The sequence below is a fragment of the Annulohypoxylon maeteangense genome (assembly GCF_022496945.1).
Source record: "Annulohypoxylon maeteangense strain CBS 123835 unplaced genomic scaffold GGS22scaffold_24, whole genome shotgun sequence".
Classification (NCBI taxonomy): Eukaryota; Fungi; Ascomycota; class Sordariomycetes; order Xylariales; family Hypoxylaceae; genus Annulohypoxylon; species Annulohypoxylon maeteangense.
In genome coordinates, this window is record NW_025953271.1 from 174,137 (window position 1) to 200,495 (window position 26,359).

General features: G+C 47.8%; 10 protein-coding genes across 10 annotated transcripts; 4 read left to right on the forward strand and 6 right to left on the reverse strand.

Moving 5' to 3' along the window:
- Nucleotides 1-268: 268 nt before the first annotated feature.
- Nucleotides 269-1,681, reverse strand: GGS22DRAFT_81385 (glycoside hydrolase family 16 protein). The gene is made up of 3 exons (XM_047968164.1): nt 711-1,681; nt 599-653; nt 269-530 (listed from the first exon to the last, which is right to left on the reverse strand). The coding sequence occupies exons 1-3, from the start codon at nt 1,439-1,441 to the stop codon at nt 468-470; spliced, it is 849 nt and encodes a 282-aa protein (XP_047814476.1). The 5' UTR covers nt 1,442-1,681; the 3' UTR covers nt 269-467.
- Nucleotides 1,682-6,309: 4,628 nt separating this feature from the next.
- GGS22DRAFT_174421 (uncharacterized protein) lies at nt 6,310-7,635 on the forward strand. Its single transcript, XM_047963089.1, has one exon. It carries the CDS (start codon nt 6,372-6,374, stop codon nt 7,191-7,193), a length of 822 nt encoding a protein of 273 aa, XP_047814477.1. The 5' UTR covers nt 6,310-6,371; the 3' UTR covers nt 7,194-7,635.
- A 14-nt stretch (nt 7,636-7,649) lies between these two features.
- On the forward strand, nt 7,650-9,145 carry GGS22DRAFT_174423 (NAD(P)-binding protein). Its single transcript, XM_047963090.1, has one exon. It carries the CDS (start codon nt 7,814-7,816, stop codon nt 8,672-8,674), a length of 861 nt encoding a protein of 286 aa, XP_047814478.1. The 5' UTR covers nt 7,650-7,813; the 3' UTR covers nt 8,675-9,145.
- A 277-nt stretch (nt 9,146-9,422) lies between these two features.
- Nucleotides 9,423-12,915, forward strand: GGS22DRAFT_81435 (cysteine proteinase). The gene is made up of 2 exons (XM_047968166.1): nt 9,423-10,136; nt 10,236-12,915. Exons 1-2 carry the CDS (start codon nt 9,950-9,952, stop codon nt 12,884-12,886), a joined length of 2,838 nt encoding a protein of 945 aa, XP_047814479.1. The 5' UTR covers nt 9,423-9,949; the 3' UTR covers nt 12,887-12,915.
- A 263-nt stretch (nt 12,916-13,178) lies between these two features.
- On the reverse strand, nt 13,179-14,516 carry GGS22DRAFT_81441 (kinetochore Sim4 complex subunit Fta4). Its single transcript, XM_047968167.1, has 2 exons — nt 13,963-14,516; nt 13,179-13,860 (listed from the first exon to the last, which is right to left on the reverse strand). Exons 1-2 carry the CDS (start codon nt 14,348-14,350, stop codon nt 13,349-13,351), a joined length of 900 nt encoding a protein of 299 aa, XP_047814480.1. The 5' UTR covers nt 14,351-14,516; the 3' UTR covers nt 13,179-13,348.
- A 196-nt stretch (nt 14,517-14,712) lies between these two features.
- On the reverse strand, nt 14,713-17,807 carry GGS22DRAFT_174428 (glycoside hydrolase family 3 protein). Its single transcript, XM_047963091.1, has 2 exons — nt 16,365-17,807; nt 14,713-16,303 (listed from the first exon to the last, which is right to left on the reverse strand). The coding sequence occupies exons 1-2, from the start codon at nt 17,355-17,357 to the stop codon at nt 14,792-14,794; spliced, it is 2,505 nt and encodes an 834-aa protein (XP_047814481.1). The 5' UTR covers nt 17,358-17,807; the 3' UTR covers nt 14,713-14,791.
- Nucleotides 17,808-18,004: 197 nt separating this feature from the next.
- GGS22DRAFT_174430 (uncharacterized protein) lies at nt 18,005-20,080 on the reverse strand. Its single transcript, XM_047963092.1, has 4 exons — nt 19,536-20,080; nt 19,047-19,486; nt 18,906-18,984; nt 18,005-18,765 (listed from the first exon to the last, which is right to left on the reverse strand). The coding sequence occupies exons 1-4, from the start codon at nt 19,626-19,628 to the stop codon at nt 18,556-18,558; spliced, it is 822 nt and encodes a 273-aa protein (XP_047814482.1). The 5' UTR covers nt 19,629-20,080; the 3' UTR covers nt 18,005-18,555.
- Nucleotides 20,081-20,883: 803 nt separating this feature from the next.
- GGS22DRAFT_81490 (uncharacterized protein) lies at nt 20,884-22,732 on the forward strand. Its single transcript, XM_047968169.1, has 3 exons — nt 20,884-21,247; nt 21,300-22,659; nt 22,715-22,732. Exons 1-2 carry the CDS (start codon nt 21,018-21,020, stop codon nt 22,570-22,572), a joined length of 1,503 nt encoding a protein of 500 aa, XP_047814483.1. The 5' UTR covers nt 20,884-21,017; the 3' UTR covers nt 22,573-22,659; nt 22,715-22,732.
- GGS22DRAFT_81507 (putative cobalamin synthesis protein) lies at nt 22,715-24,957 on the reverse strand. The gene is made up of 3 exons (XM_047968172.1): nt 24,219-24,957; nt 23,358-24,159; nt 22,715-23,309 (listed from the first exon to the last, which is right to left on the reverse strand). Exons 1-3 carry the CDS (start codon nt 24,605-24,607, stop codon nt 22,917-22,919), a joined length of 1,584 nt encoding a protein of 527 aa, XP_047814484.1. The 5' UTR covers nt 24,608-24,957; the 3' UTR covers nt 22,715-22,916.
- GGS22DRAFT_81493 (uncharacterized protein) lies at nt 24,729-26,283 on the reverse strand. Its single transcript, XM_047968170.1, has one exon. It carries the CDS (start codon nt 26,025-26,027, stop codon nt 25,308-25,310), a length of 720 nt encoding a protein of 239 aa, XP_047814485.1. The 5' UTR covers nt 26,028-26,283; the 3' UTR covers nt 24,729-25,307.
- Nucleotides 26,284-26,359: the final 76 nt, after the last annotated feature.

The following is a 26,359-nucleotide window of genomic DNA, read 5'->3' on the forward strand; positions in this document are numbered from 1 at the left end:
TACGAAGTAGGTAGACTTGCTCATAAGCGTCTACCTTTTCGCGTACTTTGCTATAATTTTGATAGCTAAGATTCCGTCCGGGTAAGAAAAGATCGTGTTGGATACATCCATGATAGCCAGTAGACCAAAATACGACCAATACTACATCAAAGAGCCAAGAATTTCGTAGAATTGCAAAGCGCGTCTAGCGAGTCAATATACTAGATCGCGGATCCATTCGTTGCATTCAATAGAAGCAAAAAGGGGGGGTATCTGCAGAAAATAGTCTTCCAAAACAGATGAGGCGTTAAAAAGTTGCGCCTTACTTCTTAGGGTAGAGATGTAGCAAAAATCACGTAACATAAATAGGTATCTCGAGGCTCATCCAAAATTCCGAACCCAGTCTCTGGTAAACGCCAAATTCCATTCCCCATATATACACCCAATTCTATTTTTGGTGTATCATATCACGTTACTAGGAACCTCGTCTAAGACGAGTAGATAGCAACCCATTGTACTTCCATCATGCTGCCGTAGCCGTCTAGCGTGAGCTATGCATGTAGAGGTTAGCCTCGATGGACGCTATGGTTAAATGTGGACGAAAATTGTAGGTACTTACCAGATTGGGAACGCCCGGCCAGTCACCGCCAACGGCAACATTGAGGATCACGTACCTATGAAACATCATTAGTAAATGGCACAAGAATATATTGACCCGGGGAATAACTTACAGAGGGCTGTGAGCCAGTGCGGACCAGGTAGGAGCATCATTTATATCAGCTCCAGTAACGGTAGAGAAGGTGTTGCCATCCAACGTCCATGAGATGGTCTGCTTTGTCCAGTCGTCATTGGTGCGGTCGATTGTGACGCCCCAGACATGGAAGCCACTGGCGGGCATAGCGGTGGTCTTAGCACGCCCAACGGGCTCGTTGCAAGGGCCGCCTACGGAGGTGCCACAGTGGAGGGTACCGTAACCGGTGAGGAGTCCATTGACCTGTTCCATAATATCTATTTCTCCGGCGCGAGGCCATTCGGTACCGTGGCGCATGGCGTCACCGAGAGCCCAAAAGGCAGGCCAAAGTCCTTGTTTGTTTATTGCGAGGTTATCGCCTAATAGAATGTTTGCCTGGATCTTGGTGACCTTTCCAGGTGCGGGAGTCCAGGACCCTTTAGACTCAATACGACCTGAGGTCCATAGGCCAGAGGGGGATTTTCGCGGGACGAACTGAACGGTGCCGCCACCACTGATCTGGACATTCTGGTTCGAGGTCGTGTACGTCTGGACTTCGTTATTGGTGTCGATGGCATCCATGATGTTCCACACATTACTCTTAGGCGAGGCACCTGCGGAGCCCTCGAAGTCCTCGGAGAAGACGATGCTCATACCCTGGATGCTCGGCGGAGTGATGGCCGAGACGAGAGCCGGGGCCACGCAGGCAAGTAAGCTTTGCTGGAATCGCATTTTGAAAAAAACTGTATTCGGGAGTGACAGTTATGTTGATATCAGGTGCGTAACGATAGAAGTGTAGGTGCCTGGGTCCTATAGATCTGAAGATCTCCTGGTAGACGAGGCCGAGCTAAGATGAGAGTCGAAGGGATAGCGATCCTGGCTGTTGTAGAAGGAAACCTGTCTTGCAGGGAGGTGGCAGATATATAGTCAAAAGAGAGACGAAGTAAATAAGCCGACAGCTAGCTGGCTATCAAGACGGAAGCAAGAAAAAAAGAGTGTGGTAAAAACTCGGCTAGCAAGAGCGGAAGAAAAGAGCGTGAAGGCACAATAGTTGGGCACGGAGGGAAAAAGAGACCAACGAGAAAGCTCCGAAGCGGCTCACCTTGGAGATATATATTAAGAGCCCATAATAGACCACTCGGTCGTGTGGTGACACCGGGTCAAGGAGTCAGGGGTTCGATTTCACGATGAGCTCGAACAGATCCACACGGATCTAAAGAAGATGGTGGCACTGCCTAAAAAGTGGATGACAAAGAGACTTACAAGGCCCTTGAAGCCCTGAAAGGGTAGTCAGCGACATTTGACAAAGAGATTTAGTCAGGAAGACTAGGGAGACCAGGAAGATGCAGCAACCAAATAAATGGAAGCATAATAATGCACCACCAGGACGGAAATTAATTGTGGAAGCTAAGGGTGAAACTGCTAGGGGGTTTAGTTTCTTCTCTTGACTTGACAAGAGATATGCCTGATATAGTGATTTGGTGGGTGGGTAGCACCCCAGAGTGGCATTGGGCGCGTTGTTCCTGAATTTTTCAGCCATGACAAGAGGAACAACAGTTTTGCGCATCGTGAGTGGTCAGAAGTGCAAACCCTCAAAAACGAGACCTCCAGGGCTGGGTTACTCGAAAATGCTCCGGGCGGCGCGACCTCTACCTACCTAGGTACCTATGTCCTCCCTATGTAGTACGCGTAGTAGGTACGCATAGGTAGCACATTGATGTTTAAAACGAAACACGACGAGATTCTAGTCTACCTGGAGTTTCTCGGTTAACATAGCAATGACCATATTATTAAACAATACAATAAAGAAAACGATGTAAAAATGTCATCGAGTAACCCGACAACTGTACAACAGTAGGTACTACTAAAAGCCAAGAATGATGAGTTGGCTTCTCTGTTCAACAGTTGGCATGTATTGTACGATGTGACAAGTAAGTCCGGAATCCGGATGTGGAATAGATGAATAAGTTCTTGTGAAGACCGACCGAAGCAGTCTGCAACGGTCTATAAGATGGCCCTTAAGGTTACTTGCATGCGGTTGAGGGTTAGTTGGTTGGATGAGGATGAACTTGTGAAGAGGGTGAAGAAGATGAAGGAGTAGAAAAAAGGGAGAACCCTTGGACGGGCGGTCAGGTAGGGTTTAGCGTACAAGCCCTCCTAGTTCAATACCTGGTAGGTACATACACGTCCGGTACCTCAGTACCTGGATATCCGTGGATGCATGCGAGGTTTAGTGCTGTACAGCATACGCTGACGCTGAGCTGGCAGCTACAACCTGCCATCAGCGCCTTAATAGGCTAGATGGATGTATCCATGGATGTACTCGAATCACCAACTTAACGGTTAGCAAGGATTAATGGTGAAACACGCCCTATTCGTATCCTCTATCAACTTCTTAAAGCTCGCCTAGATAGGTACCCGTATTCTGGCACTAGTGGAGACAGACTAGTATCGAGTCAGTCAACTCAATTCTTCCTCTTTCAACTCTCGCCATCGTCTTACCGTAACATTGAACATCTCTATTATTAATAGGCAACTCATAGTATTACTTAGTAACCGTAGATAGCCTATTCATACACAATTATCCGCAAAAAACTACCGCTATTGTTGTGAGTAAGTACCTACTTTAGTAAATATTTACTGCTAATAGCCGCAGGAGTTAATGTTAAGCGCGCGCACAATAACGGCAACCCTCTATTATTCTTATCCGAACCGTCCGAACTACATACAGCGTAATTACCTAGGTACCTACCTGGTACTATAAATTCGTTACTATATTGTCTTTTACCGCGCGCTCGTCCAATACACGCGCGACTAGTTACTTACCATACGCGCTTATAGAAGAAGACAAGGTAATTACCTACATATAGGTATATGCTGCTAGGTCATATTGTCAGCCCCCTATCCTAAACCTCCGCAACCGCAGGCTCGGGTTTAACAGACTACAATTCATGGATTTCTTAACAGGTACCTACCTAGTAGGTAGGTTACTTGTTATGGAAGGCGATGGATCATAAATAAGAGTGGCGGGGTGGAAAAGCTCACTGCTTCTGCACTGCTTCTGCTTCTGCACTGCACTGTTCTACTCCGGACAGTTACTGCGCTGCTGTGTATATCTGAAGTACTACCGACGATCTTTCCAACTTAGAGAAAAATTTCCGTCAACCTAAAGACGAGAGATTCTACCAAATTCTCACCTCATCAGTCTAAATGCTCAGATGCCGGACGTGCGCAGGTGCGGCGGCACGCCACCATGCAAGTGCTCGATTCTAGCTGGCGCTCTCCCGTCCAGTGAAATCTCCTCGACCCACCAAAGCAAGATCTTCTTGGCAATGGAAAGATGGGGCATCTGGCAAGTAAAAGTTCCTATCACCATTCGATTGAACATGATAATCTGTTCCTGAAAAGTCCAGGCTTCCAGGTTATCATTTGATTGATTTTTTTTCTCGCTAATGGAGGGCGAGAACGCCGGAACGATTCTTCTAATATCTTTTTAAACTTCGGCTCTCGCGTACCGAGGGCTGAGTGACCATTAACAAGCAAGGGGCTTTCGTATTGTTTCTCAAACGAACCTATCAGCCCTCAGGGGAACATGTTTCACGCCTTTTTTAGTATTCGGGGTCAGCTTCCTAAATGAGCCATGAGCTTCGACTCCCGGAAAGAAAGAAAGAAAGAAAAAGTAAACACTACTAGGTAGGTACTCATGCGTATTATGCCCATATGCATTATGCATGTGCATCCAGAATGTCGGTGCGTTGGCTGATGAGAAACTCGGCAACTCGGTCAGGCTTTCTGACCTTTCCTCATTTCTCTCAATATAGAGCTTTAGATGACTACCTCCCTATGAAACACAACTCATATTTGGCAATTCACTTTGCTGTGATGTTTATATCGGTCTCCATCACTCGCACGCAACTAAAAAAAAAAAAACCCTCATCTCGGACCACCAACAAAGAAAATATATTCTGATCATGAATGTACGAATACAGGGGAGTTAATATGTCGAAGCCCTGTGGGGTTTGGAGATCACTGAAGATCACTACCGTCGTAGTATGCGATCGGACGGAAGATGATACCCCTGAAAGCTAACCTGACAGCCTGAGTCAACTCGCTCGGGCGGGTCTTCCGCTGTGCTGGATTATGCCTTGGCCACCAGCTAAGGCCGTATCTGGGTCTCGCCAGATCTTCAGCGATTTGCCTTGATCTTTATCCCAGCTTTCCCTGATTGAAAATTGAATTCAATGCGTGCTAGACCTAGCTAGACCGGCATCCATTCGCCACAGCCACGCTAGAATTGAAGATCATCTTTACCTTGGCAGCGTGGGAAGCGTGGGAGGCATACCTACCTACATACTATGTAGCTGCTTAGTACCTAGGCAAGAAGCATTTGTCGGACAGTCAGACAGCTTCTCATTCCCGAACTCACGGAATGAACTCCGTTTTTGAGCGACAATGGGAAGATCTTGCGATCTGCGCTTGTGCTCGCTTTAGTGAAGCTAGATTCTAGAACTCGAATCTGTTAATAATCATAGTCCATTATTCAATAGAGATTTAGTTCGCCTATTGCTCCATGATAATTACCTATCTAGTAGGTATTTATTATTAATAAATGCCATATAACAAACAAGACGCCCAAGCAACTACCTACTTTTTGATTTTTTTAATATATATTCGAAACATGCCAATATAGATAGTAATTAATCGCAACCCTGTCCCAACAATGTATCCCTAGGTAAGTAGGCTAATATAATTACCATTTACTCTAACAATAGAGCCAAGACCACGGTCAAATACCGAATTCCAGGCCATAAATTCATGGGACAAGTTGCATTTTATCTATGCCTAATACCCGACTTACTCCAATAGACATTCAATGAAGGGTATGTTGCTTCTGTTCATAGTAGTCATCCCACATGTCATCTTCTTCTCAGCTACCAAAATTGGCTGTATCATCTACGGCCGTGACCGTCAAACCCGATTCGCCTTGGATGAGGAGCGATTAGCTCGTGAATACTTCTCTTTGCACCCATGTTAGTAACATCGGTACCCCCAAACCACTTGCTTATATAACCCACCCCTGAATAAGTAGGTACCTAGGTAATTAGTTGCATGATCTCTTCTCGACCTCACTATTTACAATATGATCTCAAATGTGCTATTTTCTCCTCATCCGGACGATTAGGTACCTGTAGATGTTGCTAGATAGGTAGGTACTAGGTGGCTTTACGAACCCTCTATATTAGAGGGGCAGCTGGAAGGTATGAAATAGATTCACGAGAAAGAGCGTATCTCAAGTATTAGACCTTCCTGATGATCATTGATGCGTTCTGCCTTGTAAACAGAACGTACTTGCGTTATTAATGACATTTAACAAGCAGCAGCTATCAGCGACGTAACCAGATATTTACCAGTCTTACCTACTAGACAGTTGAAACGAAAAACTCGAGTTGCTTTACCTGGAATACCTACCTACCTACTAGGTATGTATCCAGCCAAATAAGACTTCTTATGTTTCCTACACCAAAGATATAAACACATATGTTTTCTATCAGTTAACAATATGGCCAGGTATATTCAGCTTTCCGACCATCGATATGTTTGCGGTCTTCACGGCCTGTCTATTTGCTCTACTTGCGACCTAGACTTCTCCGTCTTCAATTATATGGCTAGGCTACCAACAGAAACACTAAGCTCTGAATTAAAGACTCTAAGTCCGAATTTTGGAGAATCCTTAAAACGTACACTTAAAGATATCTATCGAGGTAGATGTATCGTCGCCCCGGCGCGCGCTACACCTCCACCCTCGGACCCGCCACAATTGTCGGCGGCTCGAATAACGATTGACATTGGTAATCCGGAAACAGAACTCTTGATACCAGAATTGTTCACCCCCCCATTTCCGGGCGCAAGTCCGTCCGACGTTTTCGGGAGCATCCTTACTTCTTACACAAATAAGATCACGCGCTTCGTCCACAAAAGGGACGCGAAGCAATTCATTGTATTCGCTGGCGCCATCTGCTCGTCGCGGATGTTGCAGTGGCAATATAATCCTGAAGCTGGCTGGGCATTTTCGTATAGGAACCACGTTGACAGCCATGAAAACCTTATGATAACCGGTCGTTTAGAGGACACAACGATTGGAAATCTCTTCGTCGTGAGAACACAAGACCGGGTTGACCTTCGAGCCCTTATCGCGATTCTCCAGTGCCGGCGGTGGTCTGCCGAGGGCTTCAACACCTTAGTTATTGCCACAGCCTCCGAATACGTTGTTAGAGCCGTCTCATGGCAGTTGAGAATATGGCTGTATTATGGCTGGAGATGTCCAACCACAGGGGGGGTTCCTGACAATAGCGACTTATGGGAAATATTCCTCTCCGAGCTTGACAAATGCTACTCGGAAGGCTTGAATGTGAAGATTTGGCAAATCCCAAGCCGAATGACCCAAAAGGTGAATAGGGCCGCGTGGACTGCAATAGAGGGCTGAAGGAATGTAGAGCATTGTGAAGCCATTGGGTTAAAGTCCGATATCCCTTGGATGGGCATGGTAATTCCACACGAAGTTGCCATCGATCATTACTCTCTAGGGGCCTGAGTCTCTCACCTCTCCGCATAATTACGCAGAGCAGCTGCGATGCGAGTACCGCACATCGCCATTAATAGCTATATTAGTCAGTAGTTCGATAGGTATCCTATCGAGCTGAATAAAGCTGGCCGAGGGTGTAACACTGGTGCCTCGGGAAGGATGCGAAGTGCTTACAGTACCGTCCTTCTACCCCATAAAATATGCCATAAGCTGATGTGCGGCTACGAGCTAGGGGGTTTGGTGTAATATTAATTAGCTAGTTCGTCCTTTCGGCTTTTGCGCATGTCTATTGCACTCTGTTGACTCTGTACACTCTGTAGTTCAAGTACGGATTGGTGACAAATTCTACAATGTCTCTTTACTCGTATTGGACACAATTCTTCCCTCCTCGCGATGGCGCACCGATCACGGAAGCCAATGTGTCCAACCTGGCTGGAAAGGTGTTCATCGTGACGGGTGGGTCATCCGGGATAGGATATGAGCTCGCGCGAGTCTTGTATGGTGCCGGTGGAAAAGTGTATATGCTCACACGGACGAAGAAGAACGCGGAGGAGGCTATTGATCGCATAAAAGCTCACTATTCTGATAAAGATGCAAAAGTAGGAAGCTTGGAATTTGTACCGATGGATTTATCAGACTTCAAGAGCGTCAAGGCGGCTGCGCAACAGTTTCTCGACAGCGAGGGACCGGACGGGAGACTTGACGTCCTGTTTAACAACGCGGGCACTGGCGGTTGGAAGGACGCCCCGCCAACTGCCCAGGGGCACGAATACCATATTACCGCCAATTCGGTTGGACATTTCCTGTTAGCACGACTATTAACACCCATTCTCACCGAGACGGCCAAGAAGTCCCCCAAGGACGCCGTACGAGTGGTGTGGGCTGCGTCGATCCTCGTCGAAATGACGAGTCCGATAAACGGGATTACGAAGGAATTTTTGGAAGATCCTTTCAGCGAGAAGCACGCGGGTGTACTATACGCCCAGTCGAAGACAGGAAACTGGTTCCTAGCTACCGAATTTGCACGACATCAGTCCGAATCCGGGCCCTTCGGATGCGGAATCGTCCACATCGGCGGTAACCCGGGTAGTTATAACACCAATATCTGGCGTCATGTCAAAGATCTGATTAAATATTACCTCGTGTACCCCACGCTGCGTGATCCGGTATATGGCTCGTATACGTACATGTGGATGGGTTTCTCGAACGAGGTAACTATGGACGAAGCTAAAGCTGGAAACTATGCGATATGTGATGGGAGGTGGCATCCGGGACAGAGGGCGGATCTTCTTCTAGCGATAAAGGGGGAAGGGGAAGGGGGTTCAGGGAGATCGAAAGAATTTTTCAACTGGTGCGAAGAGAAAGTAAAGGACTTTGTGTGAATTAATAAGGGTCAACTATACCTACCTACCTGGGTACGCACCTAGATAGAGGTGTTAGAGGATCATCAATTATATGGCTAGATATATTTCGGGTTTTAGAATGAGAAGGCATTCAACCCTCTCAGCTTACTTTAGGTTAGCTGATAGGACCTATCTCCGAAGAAACTTGAAAGCCACGAATGCCACGGAGGGTAGTAGACGACGAGAGATTATATAACATTAGCTTATTAACGATCAAGTGGAATGGAAATCAAATCACATAGCTCTATGTATGAGTTTCTGAATCTGGGTGAAAAGGCAGAGCAGCCTGCCGTGCATCTGCCGGGTTGTGAATTGCCTCGGTGGCTATTAGGAATACTCAACGTTTGAGGAGTTGTTTCGTGCAGGGAACTAAACGAGTACTTAAGCGGCGAGTGGTTTATCGTAGCTGTATGCCAACTTTGCCAACACGTTCCGGCTTTGTTCAGTAAGATTAAAGCGGATTTGTAGTATGAGCTGGATGTTGTTTTTGGAGTTTAAGGTCTCTAATTCGTCATTTTAACTAATGATTTAGGAAGAACGGGAGACCCATAAAACAAGGGCTGAGAAGTCATATTCCTATTTGCTAAATGATTTCGGCCCCCAACTCCACGACCCCGTTTTTTTAAGGTTTGGACGAATAGCTTATCGAGTCTGACTTCTCGCTTGACTAGTCCTGCCCCTCCAACCCCTCGTCTCGTCCATCCTCTTTCAGCTCTTCACTTCTCATCGTATGAAGACGAACGAATTAACCAAAGACTTCAAGGTTTAAGATGATTTATCGAATTTCCGGCACGCCGCAAACTGCTCCCTTAGCATCCCTCCAGACCCCCCCCGGCCCTGGAAAGTCCTACAATGGTACCTAGTAGTCTTAGTAATATCGGTCACTCTCTTCTCTCTTTTCTCTTATTTTCTCTCTTATTTTGTGTCTCCTCCTCTTCCCTCTTCCCCTCTCCTGTGAGATGTTAGTGTCAGCCTCTCCTTAAAGCTAAGGGTATTTCCATTCTATTCCTTGGCCCCCTTACCTACTTCTCTTTTTCCAAACTGCCCACCTAGTACAAAGTCCTGAACTGAACGTGGTTTCCTCCCTCCTACGGTTTGAACTACGTGATCATCCACCTCCTCCTCACTTACGTGCTTTCCTTTCAAGTTGGCAAAAATTGGAAGGTAACTGGATACTTGACACTTTCCTCTTAAAATATTTACCTACCTAGTCAAGCAGTGTGTAGATTTACTTTTACCTGACTTTCGGAAATCATGTCGGCCGTATTCCCAGCACCGCATTCGGAGGCTGGATATCTAAATCAGGACGGTGAAGGCCGTACCGTCATGGCGGAGGTGCCTGTGACCATATCTCCAACCCCTAAGAAACCTAAGCAACAAACTCCCCAGCAAGCCATTGACGATTTCTGGGCTAAGTTTACTACCAAGGCCCCTGGGAAAGGTATGTTATCTAAAGTTTCTATACCCTCCACCCTCTTCCTCGTCTTCAGCCTAGAATTTGGGGACTTGCTAACCCTACCTTTAACTTACCCTTCATCAGCAACTACTGTTATTCCGCATAATGAGTACGCTGAAAAAGCAGCGAAACGATCGGCCAAGGCTGTTGGCACAAACACTCAGACGTCGTACGAAGAAGCCGCTGCCGTCTGCAAAGCCAAGGTCGCCAAAATCGTAAAGGAGTGTCGCCGAGTGAATCAGAAATACCGAGATCCTCATTTTGATCTTGAGTCTGACTTGAAATGGGGGAGTCGTGATACGCTTGAGTCACTCAGCAACATCGAAGATAAGCCAGACTCAGACTTCAGCCCGAAGAGCGTCAAGCGTGTGGTCGACATCTTTGATGATCCTAAGTTTTATATCGAGGGTCCCACCGCTAATGACGTCAGACAGGGTCGTGACGGCGACTGCTGGCTGCTTGCTGCTCTCTGTACCCTCAGCAACAAACCTAGCTTGATTGAGAGGGTGTGCGTAGCTCGCGACGAGCAAGTTGGTGTCTACGGCTTCGTTTTCCACCGCGACGGCGAGTGGATCTCCGAGATCATCGATGACAAGTTGTTTCTCACCAAACCCGATTTTGACGAGAGTTTTCTTGAGCGCATGCTTTGGGAAGATCGCGAAAGGATCAATTCTGAAGAGCAATACCGAAAGGCCTACCAGAGTGGGTCCGGCGCCTTGTACTTTGCTCAATGTGAGCATGAAAACGAGACCTGGCTGCCACTGCTCGAGAAGGCCTATGCCAAGGCGCACGGGGACTACACAGCGATCGAAGGTGGCTATACCGGTGAGGGTATCGAGGACCTCACCGGCGGAGTTACCTCGGAGCTCTATGCCTCAGATATCCTGGACAAGGAGTACTTCTGGAAAGAGGAGCTCATGAAAGTCAACGATGAGTTTCTCTTCGGATGCTCTACAGGTATGTGGGGCGTGGGATGGGGTGAACGCAAGGGGATCGTCGAACTTCATGCCTATTCGATCATGAAGGCTGTTGATATAGACGGCCACCGCCTTGTCTTGTTGAAGAACCCATGGGGAAAGGGAGAATGGAAGGGCGCATGGGCTGACGGCAGCAAAGAATGGACGGCAGAATGGTTGCTTAAGCTCAATCATCGCTTTGGCGACGATGGCAATTTTTGGATCTCGTATGACGATCTACTTCGTAAATACCAGGCTTTCGACCGAACTCGACTCTTTGGACCGGAGTGGAAGGTTACCTCCCTTTGGACCACGCTTTCGATTCCTTGGACACTAGATTACCACGATACTTATTTCGATTTCTCGCTAGCAAAGGCCGGCCCGGTTGTCATCGTGCTTTCTCAGCTTGACGATCGATACTACCGTGGCCTTGAGGGCCAGTACCGGTTCGAACTAAATTTTCGCTTGCATAAGAACGGACAAGAAGACTATGTCGTACGCAGCATTAACCCATACTGTCAGAATCGTTCGGTCAATGTGGAGTTGGAGTTAGAAGAAGGCGAATACACTGTCCTGCTAAAAATCAACGCGACTCGCTACATGAGTAAGCTGCCGATAGAGGAGGTTGTTCGGAACAATGCGCGAGATCGTAGGGACAAGTTGGTTGCTGTCGGGATGTCTTATGATCTAGCCCACAGCAAAGGGAAGATCATAGAAACCCCCGAGGAAAAGAAAGCCCGAAAGGAAGCGGAGAAGCGAAAAAAGGAGAAGGAGCGCCAGGAGTTTAAGAAGAAGATCATGCAAGATCGTAAAAATGAACATTATCTCCACGTCAAGGTTCACAAAAAGAACCAGGAAATAAAAGCAAAGGCTAAAGCGAAGGCACAGGCCAAGAAAGCTGCTAAAGCCGAGAAGCTGAAGTTCAAGATGGCTGCCGAGGAGGCCAAAGGTTCCAAAGAACAGCAACCAGAACCTGACAAGGAAAAGCATGTTCAAGTAGTGTCTCCAAGTCAGACCCCGGAGCCAGAATCCAAAGAACCAGGTTCTGAATCAATTACTGATCCCAAAATCGAGACTCCGTCTACAGAGCCCAGCAAGACCACTCCAGAGCCTGATAAAACTTCTACGGATGTATCACCAAAATCTGAAGAACAGCTTGAGGTATCAAGTTCGGGTGAGATTATCGGCTCTGTTAAGGTTGAAGATAACGTCGACCTAATTAAAGGGCCGGCGGAATCGAAAGGTGAAAGCCCCAAACTGGACGAAGATGACAAGTCTCAGGAGAAAGGAGAAAGTCAGGATGATGAAGAGTCTTCATCTGACGAGAGCGATATCTTATCGGTCTCTGAGATTAGTGATCGAGAATTAGACATTCGACTCGAACGCCAGGCCAATGAACCTACACTACCTTCTCCCCCGCCACCTGTGGGATTGCCGGATGAGGAGGAGGACGAGTTCGAGAGCAATCCGTGGAATGCTGTCACAACTGTCGGCTTGCGTGTGTACTACAAGGTGGTGGATGAGGATAAGGATAAAGAGATTGTAAAGTTGCGCGTAGTTCGTCCAAACCCATATGCGGACGACAAGAAAGACAAGGACGACAGCGAGAGTGATAAGGACGATGACGAGGATGATGAGGAGGATATCGCTGACGGCAAGCAGAACGAGCCAAAGAGTTCCAAAGGCCTCGACGTCGACGACAGCTCCAAAGATGCTACTTTAGAAGGGGATAATGAGCAAAGAAGAAAGAGCATCTTATCTTTAATACCAACTCCTTAGTAAAGATGGATTGTCATGAAAATGTACGACATTAGTTACTGCAGGCAAGGTTGGTGGACTATTGGAGCTTAAATCGGAAGACCGGGTTGGCCTTTGGCAGTGAAAAAGCAGGAGGTATCAATAGGTACTTCGTTGATGGGTTAGTTATCAATCTCCTAGGTAGAATACATAAAACACCGCTCACAACTGGATTTTGATAATTAATTGAATTTGACTTGCCCGTACCGGGTATATCTTTCTTTCTTTCTTTTTTTAATAGAAAAACGTTAAAAGTCAACTTCGTCAAATTCTCATCGCATTTAGCTAAATTTATTACATTTAGTGAAGTTACTTAAATTTCATCTATCCATAAATTTTAGGGGTATCATAATCAGTACATAACAAATCAACAAGCGACCCAGCATACCATAACGCCTCATTCTCAAAGCCTCATCATCAAACGGAGAGTTAGCATTTACGCCTCTAAAACTCATCAAGCAACTTCTCAACCTTTCCCCGCTCTATAGCCTCTAAGTCTTCCATCGCGGTATCCTCACCAGTCCCCGGTCCCGCATCAGGTAACTGCGCGACGCGGCCTGCTACGCGCACGAGTAGGACGCGCATGCGCTCGAGCTCTTTCTCTAACTCGCCCTCGCGGGTTACTAGATTAGGTTGAACCTTATCTATTCCGTCCATCGCATCTATAACTCCCCCAACGTTGGAAGTGGGAGGCGGGGCGGAGGTGGATGCGGAGAAGGAGGAGGAAGAAGGAGGAAAAGAAGCGGATGTGGGGAATGATGTTAAAGGGGCGAGGAGTCCACGCATCCGACGTAGACGCTCGAGGCGCGAGGAAGCCTCCTTGCGTTGTGTCGCGAGGGATGTAAGCGTCGATGCGAGATCCGCGTATCGGTTTGCTTCGGCGGGGTGTGCTGCGGCTTGGGTGGCAGAGTGCAGGTCCCATGTGCTGGGTAGGGCGGCGACGACGTCGTCGGATGCTAGTAAGAGAAAGGGGTATGGTTAGTCGATTATTTAGATATTTGCATGTTCCGCGGTGTAAATATCAAAAAGGTGAAATATGAAATGTATAGGAAACATACCAAAATCGGCACCAACCCTTAAAAATCTAGCCCCCTCATCCCCCCTTTCTCTCCCCTCGTCTCCATCCTCTTCTTCTTCGCCGCCGCCGCCGCCTACCCCCGCACCATTACCTCGAACAGCTTTCTCTGCAGCTTCCAGATACAAAGCTTCGATCTGTTCGGCGACATGCCGGCTGGCCTGGGGAGCGTATACTCGGCGCGCATGCTGCAGCAACACGTGGTTAGCGCGGTATAGCACCTCGTCGACTAGTCTATCGGGTAGCCCGCCCTCGGCGACCTGGCTGTTGGAGGCGCGCCAGGTGGCGCTGGGCGTTAGGGACTGGGAGAGCTGGAGGGTTTGGGCGGTTAGGAAAGAGGATTTGTGGGCGAGGATCGTAGGGGGCGCCATTGTTGGTTAAATCCTAGACGCGTTATGGGGAGATTGATAGCATCAGTGCGATAACCATCTAGGAATCATCGCTAAATATCGGTTCGCAAGCGAGATTTCGGGGTGCAATTAACGTCGTTTGTCTTATTAATCTGACGATATGAACGAAGCATAGAAGGGTCAATTTTCTTCATTAGTAAGAGTAAGACCCGCGCCCGTCGCGTTAAGAAAACTGGAACCAACCCCGCATTATGTAATCTATCACCACTGCTAGGTGCGGGGATTTATTGGAGTAGTACAGGGAGTAAGAAAAGAGAGTACTGTACTTGGTACCTATCTTTAGGTGCGATGATCATTGTTTTTTTTAATTGAGAATCTACAACTTCAGCATAATAAAATAAATTCATACCATTCCATTGCTAGCCCTATACTAAGTCCTAGGTAAGTACCCAGTTATGAGTATCATATTCCAGACCACCAGAAAGTCTCGGCCACCTTGAACGAACCCCTAATAGACCTTTCCGGTGTCACGTCACTACAATTGCTGACTATGACTTCGTATTCTCCTTCCTCGGCGCACCACTGGTCGCGCTCTTCGTCCCAGTAGCCAGCCGCATATTTTGTCTGTACCTTCACTGTCGCTATCTTAGTCTCACCCGGATCCAGCTCCACCTTGGCGAACCCTTTCAACTCCTTAATAGGCCGATTTACCTTAGCTTTCTGCTTTGGTGCTACGTAAACTTGAGTAACCTCGGCACCCTTTACACTACCGGTGTTCTTCACTGCCAGCGATACGGTCAGCTCACCCTCTTTGTCCGTCACTGACAAGTCTGAAAAGTGGAAAGTTGTATAGCTGAGACCATGCCCGAAGGGGAATAGGACTGTGCGGTCGATAAATTCGTAATAGCGATAGCCGATATAGACGTCCTCGCCGTAGACAACGCGGCCACCCTCAGTTCGGTAGTTTAAATATGCCGGGTTGTCTTGGACGCGAACCGGAAAACTTAAGCTGAGCTTCCCCGATGGATTTACATCGCCGAAGAGAACATCCGCGATCGTATTTCCCGTCTCATTCCCGCCGTACCACGCATGGATGAGGGCTTTTACATCCCTGATCCAAGGCATCTCTACTGGAGTACCGGATTGCATAACAACGACCGTATTAGGGTTAGCTTTGGCAACAGCAGATATCAAGTCATCCATTCCAGGAGGGAGGCTCATGTCGGCACGGTCGTTGCCTTCAGTCTCCCACTCAGCGTTGAGGCCGGCACACACGATTACTTGCTCAGCCCCCTTAGCTAGCTCAACAGCGCGAACAATCTCAGCCTTAGGGTCGATGACCTTGCAACCACCGATCCTAAGTGCGCCGCCATTGAGAAGAACCGCACCACCTCCAAGTTTAGATGTTGGGCTCGATCCAAAGGTAACCTGGAAGCGGTACGTCTTGCCCTTTTCAAGCTTATAGAAGCCCTTCTCCTCTACAGTAGCGCTCCCGAAAAATGCATCTCCCAATGTCTGCTTCTTGGTATTATCAACGATCAATTCGTCGTTGATATAAAGATTAGCCGTCCCGGATACGACCACTCCGAATTCCCATGTGGCGTCTTCTTCGGCAACTAGAGATCCTTCGAGGGTCGCATACCATAGAGGGCCCTTTAGATGTGGGTTTTCGTAATCAATGAAGAGCATCTCCGTCTTCAGTAACTCAAGCTGGTCAACAGGTTGCCTATTCGAGACTTCTGGACCATCCACGTAAACCTTCATGGTTATTCCTTGCTCTCCCTTTGTTGATTTAGTAGAATAGCCGAGGAGGGGAAGCAGCTTGTGTGAATATTGACCAATTGTGTAATCTGGTGGTGAAGATAGCTTGTTGCTGATACCGTCGAACGGAGTTACAGCATAGTACGCAGCTAATGATGCAGATCCACCTCCATGGTATGTTGCAACCTTGGCGTTAGGTCCAATGACAACAGTCTGTACGTCAAATATTAGCGACTTACGGAAGGTTTCGTGAAACAAAGGCTGGGCGCAGTACCTTCTTGTCTTTTTGAAGGGGAAGAATCTTTTGATCGTTCTTCAACAACACTATCCCCTCATTGCCTATCCGCCGCAACAGCTCAGCCGTCTCAGGGGTGTCGGCTGTGCCTTCGGGGGCATCTTCTTTCACGCCACTAGCAGCGCACTTCTTGACGAATTCTAACATCGCCTTCACGCGTTGGTCGAGAATGTGTTTCCGAACCTTGTCGGTTGAGACATTGAACTTGAGCGGTTCACCCCTAAACCGTGGAGGACCAGGCATCTCAAGATCTAGGCCAGCCAAAGCGGCTTCGGTAGTTGTGTAGGTACCATACCAATCGCTCATTACCATCCCATCCCATCCCCATTCGCTGCGAAGCATTTGATCTAGCAGCTTAGGATTCTCAGAACAATATGTTCCGTTAACTCCATTGTAACCCGTCATGAATGAGCCCGGGTTGGCATCTCGGACTACTAGCTGGAATGGCAGCGCGTAGATTTCGCGCAGTGCTCGCTCTGTTATGATTGCTTGCACGGCATTTCGCTTGTGTTCGTGGTCATTACACACGAAATGCTTTATGGTAGCTTGGATTCCGGTTGACTGGATGCCCCTGACGAGAGCGGCAGCACCTAAACCGGCTAAGAATGGGTCTTCACCAAGCGATTCGAACCCTCGACCACCAAGGGGACCTCGTTGCATATTTATAGTAGGTCCTAAGATTGCGTGTGCTCCCTTTACCTTGGCCTCTTCTCCCATCTTCTTTCCAGCTTCCTCTAGCAGTTCTTGATTGAAGGTAGCTCCCAACGCTGTCCCACAGGGGAAACAAGCGGCCTTGACGCCATTGAAGAATTTGGTTCCTCGAACACCATTTGGTCCATCAGTTAAGCGTAGCGAAGGGATTCCGTGTTCTGGAAGCCCCTTCGTATGCCAGAAGTCGATACCCGCCAACAAGTCGACCTTGTCGCTCATAGAAAGCTTCTTGAGGACCTGTTCCACGTCGATATCCGCCATCTTCGCCGTGATTTAAGTGGATGAAGTAGAGAATATAGAGTATGGATGGGTTGTTATAGCACTTCACACGGGTATTATCGTGTATATGAAATATGCTGAGAGCAAGAGAGAAAGATAGAAGAGAGGGGACAAGAAATGAATCAAGGTTTAAGTTATTTAATTACGAACGTACCTAGTAGTTATATAACTCGACTCCAGCCCCGCTACTACCGCGTACTACACATTTTACGTTAACGAAAACCAACTTCCACCAACTTTAACCAACGGGGTACGGAATTCACAGAAGCCGCATCTTGGCGGGAAACATCGCGGGGGTGATATCCATGGATCATGGGTAGTCTTTCGCTGGATGAGTATAAGTCCGGCTTGTTCGTTCCGTTTGATTGTTTGTGACGTTCCAAGACCGCTCATGTATGAATTGTGACCCTGAAGACCGGAATGTAAATCGGGGGAAGTTTGGATGGAGATGATGGCTCAGTGTTTGTTCAATGGAGTTTAGATCGGCGCCGGTTAACGGGCCGGATGACCGTAGCCCACCTCGCTAGAGATCCTTTCCCCGAAGATTTGCCGGTAGCGTGGGAAATAGGCGCTCCGAAGTTTCTCCAATCCAACCATCAGCGAGGTTCCTGATGCGAAACATGGAAGATACACGTACCATCTGCAAACTATTCAAACTACCTACATAGTAGGTACGTGAGTTATGCTACAAGGTAGGCTACTCGAATTTCGAGGACCTATCTGATCGGTACGTTGCCAAAAGCCTTATACGTCAATCGAAGAGTATCTCTTTAATTGCGACATTTCGCTTGGAATGATAAACGAGTGGAGTACGAAAACGTCTATATGCAATCTACCAAGTATACCGAGGTACTAGGAAATATATACAACAAGAATGGAAAGTACGCGGTCGTAACCACGATAACAATAGACAGCTCTAGTTTAAACTCAAGCAATTTCTCTTTGGAGTAAGCAGACCAAGAAACGATCGTCCATTCTTACTAAAAAAAAGAACCCCAACGCGACGATGTCTCATCCCTACAAGGCCACGGATCGCATTACTCGAAAATGTCGTTCTGGGCACCGTTGGCCCAACCCATCTTCTCGTTATAGCCTGGGTTGACTCCGGGGGCGGTAACGATATTGTTACCATCTTGCTCTGGTCATTGTGTGAGAATGATATCCTATGTAGCAATAGCTACTATACAGGCAAGATGAGAGGGGAGGGAGACTCACGGTTCCAGGCAATCATCTGCTTGGCTCCCTCGACACACGGCGTCTTATTGTCGTCGCACAATACTGCAGGCTTGGCTGAGGCCACCTTCTTTGTAGATTGAGAGTTGGTAACATGGCACCTGAGGTTTTGCATATACATGTTCGGTTCACCGCATCCGCTTGGAACCCAAAGCCACTACAGAGCCAAGGGGGGTTAGTAATCGCTTCCAACATAATGTATCTTGTTCCTCACTGGGGCGAGAGACTTCTAACCCCGGGCAAAAATATCCACTTTCAAGGCAAATCGGCAAATGCAAAAGGGGGCGGGATACATACTGCGCAGTAGCAACCACCTGCTGGGCAGGGAGGGAGGTCCTTGGGAACTTGGTAAGTCGCCAGACGTTTCCAGGGGGTACTATGAATGATCAGTCACTTGTCTCTATCATATCATCCGAACAAAGTGTGAGAGCGACTCACTGCTTTAAGACAGTGAAAACGGCTAAGTTCTCCATGGTGACCTTGGAAATATCGGAGTTATACGAGATGGCAAAAGCGCTGCCGGCCGAGTCTGTCTCGTTATGTGTATGCATAGCACCGCCAAACTCGTCACGGTTAGCGTCGAGACACTTGTTAGGGTCAGGAGGTAGAGGGCTATGCCAATCCTCAGGGTGATTCCTTCCGTCTGGCCATTCCGAGGTGAATTTCCCGTCGAAGGAAAGGGTGGTCTGGGCGCGGTTGTGAGCTAGCTCGACGGTAAATGATCCGCCGGCCGGAAGAGCGAGAGAGTCTCCGTCAGCGGGAGGGAACTTGTCGCAGTTACGATCCGCCTGCATCCACCATTTACTCTTGGGGAGTTCAAATAGGGGATTAACAGCGACGTTTGTGTTCGGGTCTTCTTTTCCGGGTGTCGTACCGTTCTGGTCGGGGTTATTAAGTGTAGGGACTTTAGGTGTCAGGGGTACTTACCAGACAGTACATACCCTTCACCCACGCGGCTACGTGAGCTTGGACATTTCCAGCAGAGGCCAACGCAGCAATGATTGCAGTCGTGGTTTTCATATTTGTATGATGAACTCGACAAATAAGCAAGTAGTGAGTTACCGGCAGGGGGTAGAAGACGATGTTCTCTTAAGACGTTTCTAAGTCTTGAATATTTCTGGTGGGAACCTAACCTATCTATTTAAGTCTTTGGTTTTTAGTGCCGGCAGTCTCGTCTATCTATTCCCTACAACTCGCCCCTTAATTGTCGTATGCGTTTACCTCAGACATCAGAAGCGTCCCGATGAGGCTTAGGACATCTGGGGTAATAGGCGAATGGGTAAGGTCATGTAAATATAGCTTATGTTACTAAGATGCTGATCTCAGCCATCGATAGATTATGGCCCGTGTAATTGAAATCTTGCGGATCAATAAATGTGAATGCCCGCCTTCCTTCCGCCCTGTTCTGTCAGCTCTCAAGTGGAGACTGACAGGCCTACCAGGAACCAATGTAACCTTAGCCGCTATCCGTCACGGCAGTCTTTTTTTAGATTATTACTTAGGTATAGTTGGATAATAGATGTTGCTTGCTCGCGGAGTAGGACTAGTCTGGGGAAGGCTCCAAGGTTGATATGCTCCACATAGAAAATATTGAGGTGACGTTCTCTCGGTTATATTATGAAGACTGAAGACCAAAAAAATAGGAGTTGGATTATCGAAAGCAGGAAGTAGGAAGAGTTATCCAATTATTTTTACGGCACTCCCGTATCTTACCTCACTTAGACTGAAGGTAAGCGGCAGAAATCACGTCCTTTTCTTGCTCGTGATATTTCTACTTAGTCTTCACAACCTCAGCTGAGGATAGCTCTATTGGCACTCTAACACATGGAGCTTAGTAACTGCCATTAGGATGAGCGATGTACCTACTATGTGTTCTGATACCCTTCATATCACATAGATAAATATCCAATACTGATGCCCTAAGACAGAGTGCCATTGATCTCTATGAAATATATGAATATTACGCGATGCACGGGAATATCGAGGCGGTCTTCTGAACTTTCATAATAGGTAAGTTTTCAGCCATAATTAAAGCGAACCGATACCACCGCTTTTCGTATATATTATGTGCGGTTGAAAGAATTATCAGTCTTCATGACAATACTCAGTCTCCAACCTCTCGAATTTCGCAAGGGAATTGACGATAACAATGCACGGCTCATTGAGAGGAATTAGCGTATCTATGGATTACTCCGGACCGGCGCCGTACCGGTATGCCGTGTGGGGGCTTTGTGTGGGGGTGAAAATGCCGTTGTCAGCAGCCACCCCGCCACCGTAGCGTAACTGTAATTTTTAAAAATTTCTCGAAAAGGCTAAGACAGAGAGTTAATTTCAAGGTTCTCATTTCTCTCATCTCCCTTCAAGTTCTCTCTTCAATCAAAAGCTTAATAAGAGGAAAAGAAAAAGAAAATGGCAAAGCCCAAGTCATTCCTGAAACAATCAAAGTCGAAGCCGAAAAATGAACAGAAACTCGAAACAGCAGATGACTTCCAATCTGCTGGTGTCGAGTTTGAAGAAGCAGCTGGAAAGTGGCGTGCGGGAGATGCTGCAAAATCAATGAGATTCTTCCAGCGCGCCATTGACGTCTACGATCAAGGCCTGCGAAAATTCCCTCAAAATGCTGATCTCGCCTATAACAAGTAAGTGGACGTAGAGAAAATAAAAAGAATATCTTGTTGACATAATCGGCAGAGCCCGAGTGCAGCTGGAGATAGCCACACATCCTATTCTAGTAGATCAATTACAACAGCCCTTAAAATATGTCTTAGAAGAAGCCTTGGCATCGCATCGATATTCGCTGCAACTAGATCCAGACAACGCCGATGCCCTCTTCAACACATCTCAAGTCCTCACAACCATCGCCGAGGTGATGGCTTCTGACGAGGATGATGAAGACTCAAAGTCCGAAACTGAGGCACTGAAGGTGCTTCGAGAGGCCCTTGAGTTGCAGAGTAAATGTCTCGCTGTACAGGAGCGGAAGTATCATGAATTCCTCGAGCAGGAACGCGCTGCAGACGAGCAAGGACAGGGAACAAACGACACTACGCCTGCAACTAATATTGTAGAAAATTCGGCGTCGAATGATATCGAGGATGATGGGGAGTGGTTCAATGTTGTGGAACCAGTCACCCGAGACACCCTCATTGACACGTTACTCGCACAGTTAGGCACTCTTACTACCTTCTGTAGTATCTTAGGCTCCTCGCCGGGTGCTGCTCCCGCAAACACGCTTCCCTGGGTCGAGGACTTTTCAGCAAGCCTCCTAGGGAAGATGCAAACGATATCGCATGAAAAAAACGACAAGCTGCAAGAGATTGCTCTGGCAAAAGGGAATTTGGTATCGGCGATGCTGGAAGCAGGGTACAAATCTGGCAAAATCGGTGCCGAGACTTACAAGCGAGAAAGAGATTCAGCTTTTTCCGCCACCGAACTTCAGCTCGAGAGATCAATTCAAAGTCTTCTAGCAAATGCCCGCTCCCTCCTTGCGCTTTACTCCGCCCTCACCGAAGCCGAGAATGGAGATGCCCAATCACAGTCAACGCTTCGATGGAACGTTCTTACCGCAAGCATAGCAAATTTGAAGTCTGCGTCGGCGATACAGGGTATTTCTCAAGAAGACCTGGTTACTACGCATACCCTTCGTGGCGACGCATCTTTGTGCCTCTGCGCCATGGCTTTCCCACCCACATCGCATCAAACAGCTACGAATACCGCCACGCAGAATGCCAAGAATGCAGAAGTATATTACCGTAACGCGAGTAGACTATCTCAAGATCGAGAAGAGAAGGATATTTCTACTATGAAGTCGGCTGTCGCACAGTACATGCAAGCCTACGCTCAAGGACAAGCGCATGGCGATATTGGTGACCTTCTGAACGCAAGCCCCCGAGGGCCACAGTGGGCTATTAGCCAGGTCGAAGACATGGTGGCGGAGAATCTTGTGCCCCCTGGTATGTTTTCGTAGCCATTGATAATATCCCCAAAAGGCAAAAATTAGTGAACATGAGTGCCTACCTGGGTACATAACTCATTAATAAAATAATGATAAGAGGTATGCGTATGACTCCACCCCTCTCGGTGATGCACTTGAGCTAAGAGTTGAATAGGTAATCAATAGATCAAACATACCTACCTAGTACATACCTAGATACCTACCTACTCATCCACCGAGAAGGAATAGGGGGATTCTTTCGTAAAGTTACCTTCTTAACTACCTAGTATTCATCTTCTTACATCAGCTTATCCGTCCCCCCAACCTTCTTTGATACCAGTGATTTGGGAACGACACGAGCTACCCGAATGGGATCCTCAGTGTTTATTATCCCCATGACTATGACCGTTCGTATGGTCGTGGCCCTCATGATCAATTTCAACCCAATCTTCGAATCCGTCCTCAAATAGCTCGTCCAACTTCTCCTGAACATCGAATGATTCCATTGCCACCTCCCAGTTATGGAATTCTTCGTCGTTTAGGAGGCAAACATCGAGTGCCTTCCGCAAACGCTCCTCTCCTCCATTCCGCATCTGTTGGCCGATGAAGACAAGTTCCTGACGACGGTCTCCCCATTTACCATCGAAGTCGCGAGTTATAGCTTTTCTCGTCTCGGGGTCAGTGGGCCATTCATCCTGCGGAATCTCGCATCGCCAGAGGTCTTGCCCGGAAATAGTCAACATCACGCCCGCTTGTGACCATTCGCCATACTATCGGCATTGTTAGTAAATGGAGAATAACGTTTCTGAAGGACCTACCATCTTCGGCCTAGTCGCCAGCCACAGGAACCCTTTCGACCTTAGCAGCGGTCCGAATGTTGCATCTGCTATCTTTGAGGCTAATCGCGCCTTCGGGTCGAGTTGAGGTTGCTCGTCCTCCATATCAGTATCTTCATCAGCGCCCTCATCTGAGCCATCGCCTTCTTCTTCCTCATCGATGTCCATATCTTCCCCTTCAATCTGATATTCCGTCTGGATAACGACAAATACTGACTTGATCATGTCCCACAATCGTGCGGGATGAAATGGTCGGCGGGCTCGATATACGAATGTGCCGATACCGTATTCTTCCGTCTCGGGATTTATTTCTTCGTTCAAGCTCTTCAGCCATCCGGCGCTAAGGGCTGCCTTCTCATATGAAAACAGCCTAGTGTCAAGAATTTCGGTGAGCTCAAGACGAGACTTTATCGTCGAGACAACTTTGGCGCTCGGGTTGAGCTTCTTTACGACTCCCTTGATCCGGTTGACTTCTTCCTTAGAGACAAGATCACATTTATTGACGATGATCACATCGGAAAACTCCACTTGATCTACCTGCAGGTCAGAGATGTTACGGTCGTCCTCCTGAGGGACGTCAGTTTGGCGGTCGACCAAAAAGTCGGCCGTCGCAAAATCTTGCATGAAGTTGACGGCGTCGACCAGCGTAACACAAGTATCAAGACGCGCGACCTTGGACAGTCCACCGGCTTTCAGTATCTGAGCGAGCTTCTTGTTCACCTCGCGGTCACCTTGCTCTTCCGACTCGAGGTCGTATCCTGCGGCGACGTGCATATCGGCAAACCTGATATTATAAATTAATAGAGAGATAACTTAAGTGTTAGAAGCAGTGCTAGTACTTACTCCTCCGAGAAAGTTTCCGCGACTTGCATCGGTTCGCTAACTCCGGAGCTTTCGATGACGAGATACTCGACCTGCTTCTCCTCAGCCAACCTAGCGACCTCTTCGAGCAGATCACCTCTCAGAGTACAACATATACAACCGTTCTGCATGGCTACTACCTGTTCCTCCTTCCGTGTCACATCGTGGGAGGTTAGGAGGGCTGCGTCGATGTTCAAAGCGCCAACATCGTTGACTATGACACCTATTCGGAGGCCATGGTCTGGGGAGGTCAGGATATTCTCTAATAGAGTCGTCTTGCCAGAGCCAAGAAAACCGCTGAGGAGCGTGACAGGGAGACGTCCTCGTCCTTGAGACTTCTCTCGGTCATCGATAAGGAGCGCAGGGGCCATGATGTTGGTTTCAAATGGGAATCCAAACTAGAAGCCCTTTCAGAGGAGGGGTAGGAGTAACAGGTCTAAAAGTTTCTTTTTAGGGTACGTCTGACATTCGTCTTTATCATACACGTCTACGGGGGGCAGGGCAAGTTTATACGATATGTTGTTCCCCTATTGAGGTCGAAGAGGGCCAGGGTAAAAGCTTATAATTATCACTGCATCTATTGGCCAATGAACCGGCCATAGTCGAACCCTCATCACCACTTGGGATATCCATGGGACGATTTACCCGAAGACCTTGTTGGCTTTCTGCAACATCCCCACGTCGTGAGATATCTCCGGTACTTCTGAATTATCTATGGTACTTGAACACCCCTTAGAAATTCGCAATCAACACATACGTCTCTGTTGCAGAAGCATGTCTCGGTCGTACCTATCATAAAGGTAGTATTTCAAAGCTCCCATTGAGGGAACCTTGATGGTGAGATAAACACAGGGGATTAATCGGACCTTGATGGCATGTGGGGAAGGCAACTTGAAATTGAGTAATCTGCAATATTCGATTGGCGGGAATAATAACTATAAAATAGTCGAATGATCTTCTAGCATTGACAGCCACATATGTATAGCCGCAAGTCATGGACAGATCACTAGGGCGCTAGTTCTTACACCCCTACTCATCAACTCAACCCCCCCTCCGATGTAAGACCTTTATCTACCTAACTTCCGGGTACTTAGACCAGTCAATGCCAGCAGGATCCTCAAAACACCTCGCGAGATTCGCAAACTCGTGTGTCGAGTAGCTCCCTGGCGGCAAATCGGGCAACTCGGCACACTGCGGTAGAAAGTCCACCACCGCGCAGTTCGCCGGCACTTGGTACCCATCCCTAAACGCTCTAACCAGCACAAACTCCCAGCCTGGGGGGTAGTACGGGATTTTCTCTTTGCAAGCGACGAACTGGCTCGCTGGCGCCGACAGCTCGGTCATGGGGTATGGCGGGTTCGTTAGCGTAATGCCGGGCGTGCCGCTGCCGCCGTTGATTCCTAAGGCTACGACGTCGGAGGTTTCGTTCGGGTACCGCATTATTAGGCCGTAGGGCGCGAGAGGAGTGCTGGAGTCCGTGAGGATGTTGGATGTTTGATGGTAGATTTCGTTCGCGGTGCCGTTTTGGTAGAAGATGGTTCCCGGCGTTGTGTTGTTTAGGACGGCGGAGTTGAGGTCCGCGCCGATGTGCGCGCCTTGTAGAGCCCAGCCGTGGATCGATGGAGAGAGATCGTGGGCGCGATCTGTGACGTTGGCGATGAGCTTGAAGCCTTTAGAGAAAGTTGATGGTGGGTAAGGGCTTTGCTGGCGACCTGATAGATGGCTTGCAGATGTGAGGGGCGCCGAGATAGCGAGGAAGGCGTATTTCCACATGATATTTGAGAGCATCATTGCGGATGGCGATTATAATGATAGGTATGTTTTAACGATCGAAAGAAGTCGGCTTTGATAAATGCAGTAGGAGGATTTAATCGATGGGTAGCGATCGACACTCTTCTTTTATACATTCATTCTCGGCATCATGCCCGTCACGGACGCCAACGAAGACAGATTACCTATGGATGTCTAAATCGGTAAAAGGAATACGAGCTCTCCTTCGCCTTCGATTACCTCTATTGGGGAAGCATGTTTCCATTGTCACCATGAAGTTGCGCCAGCAGATTACATGCCATTGGCACGTGTTCTATGATTCCCTAATTCGGATTGATAGTGCGAAGAATGTA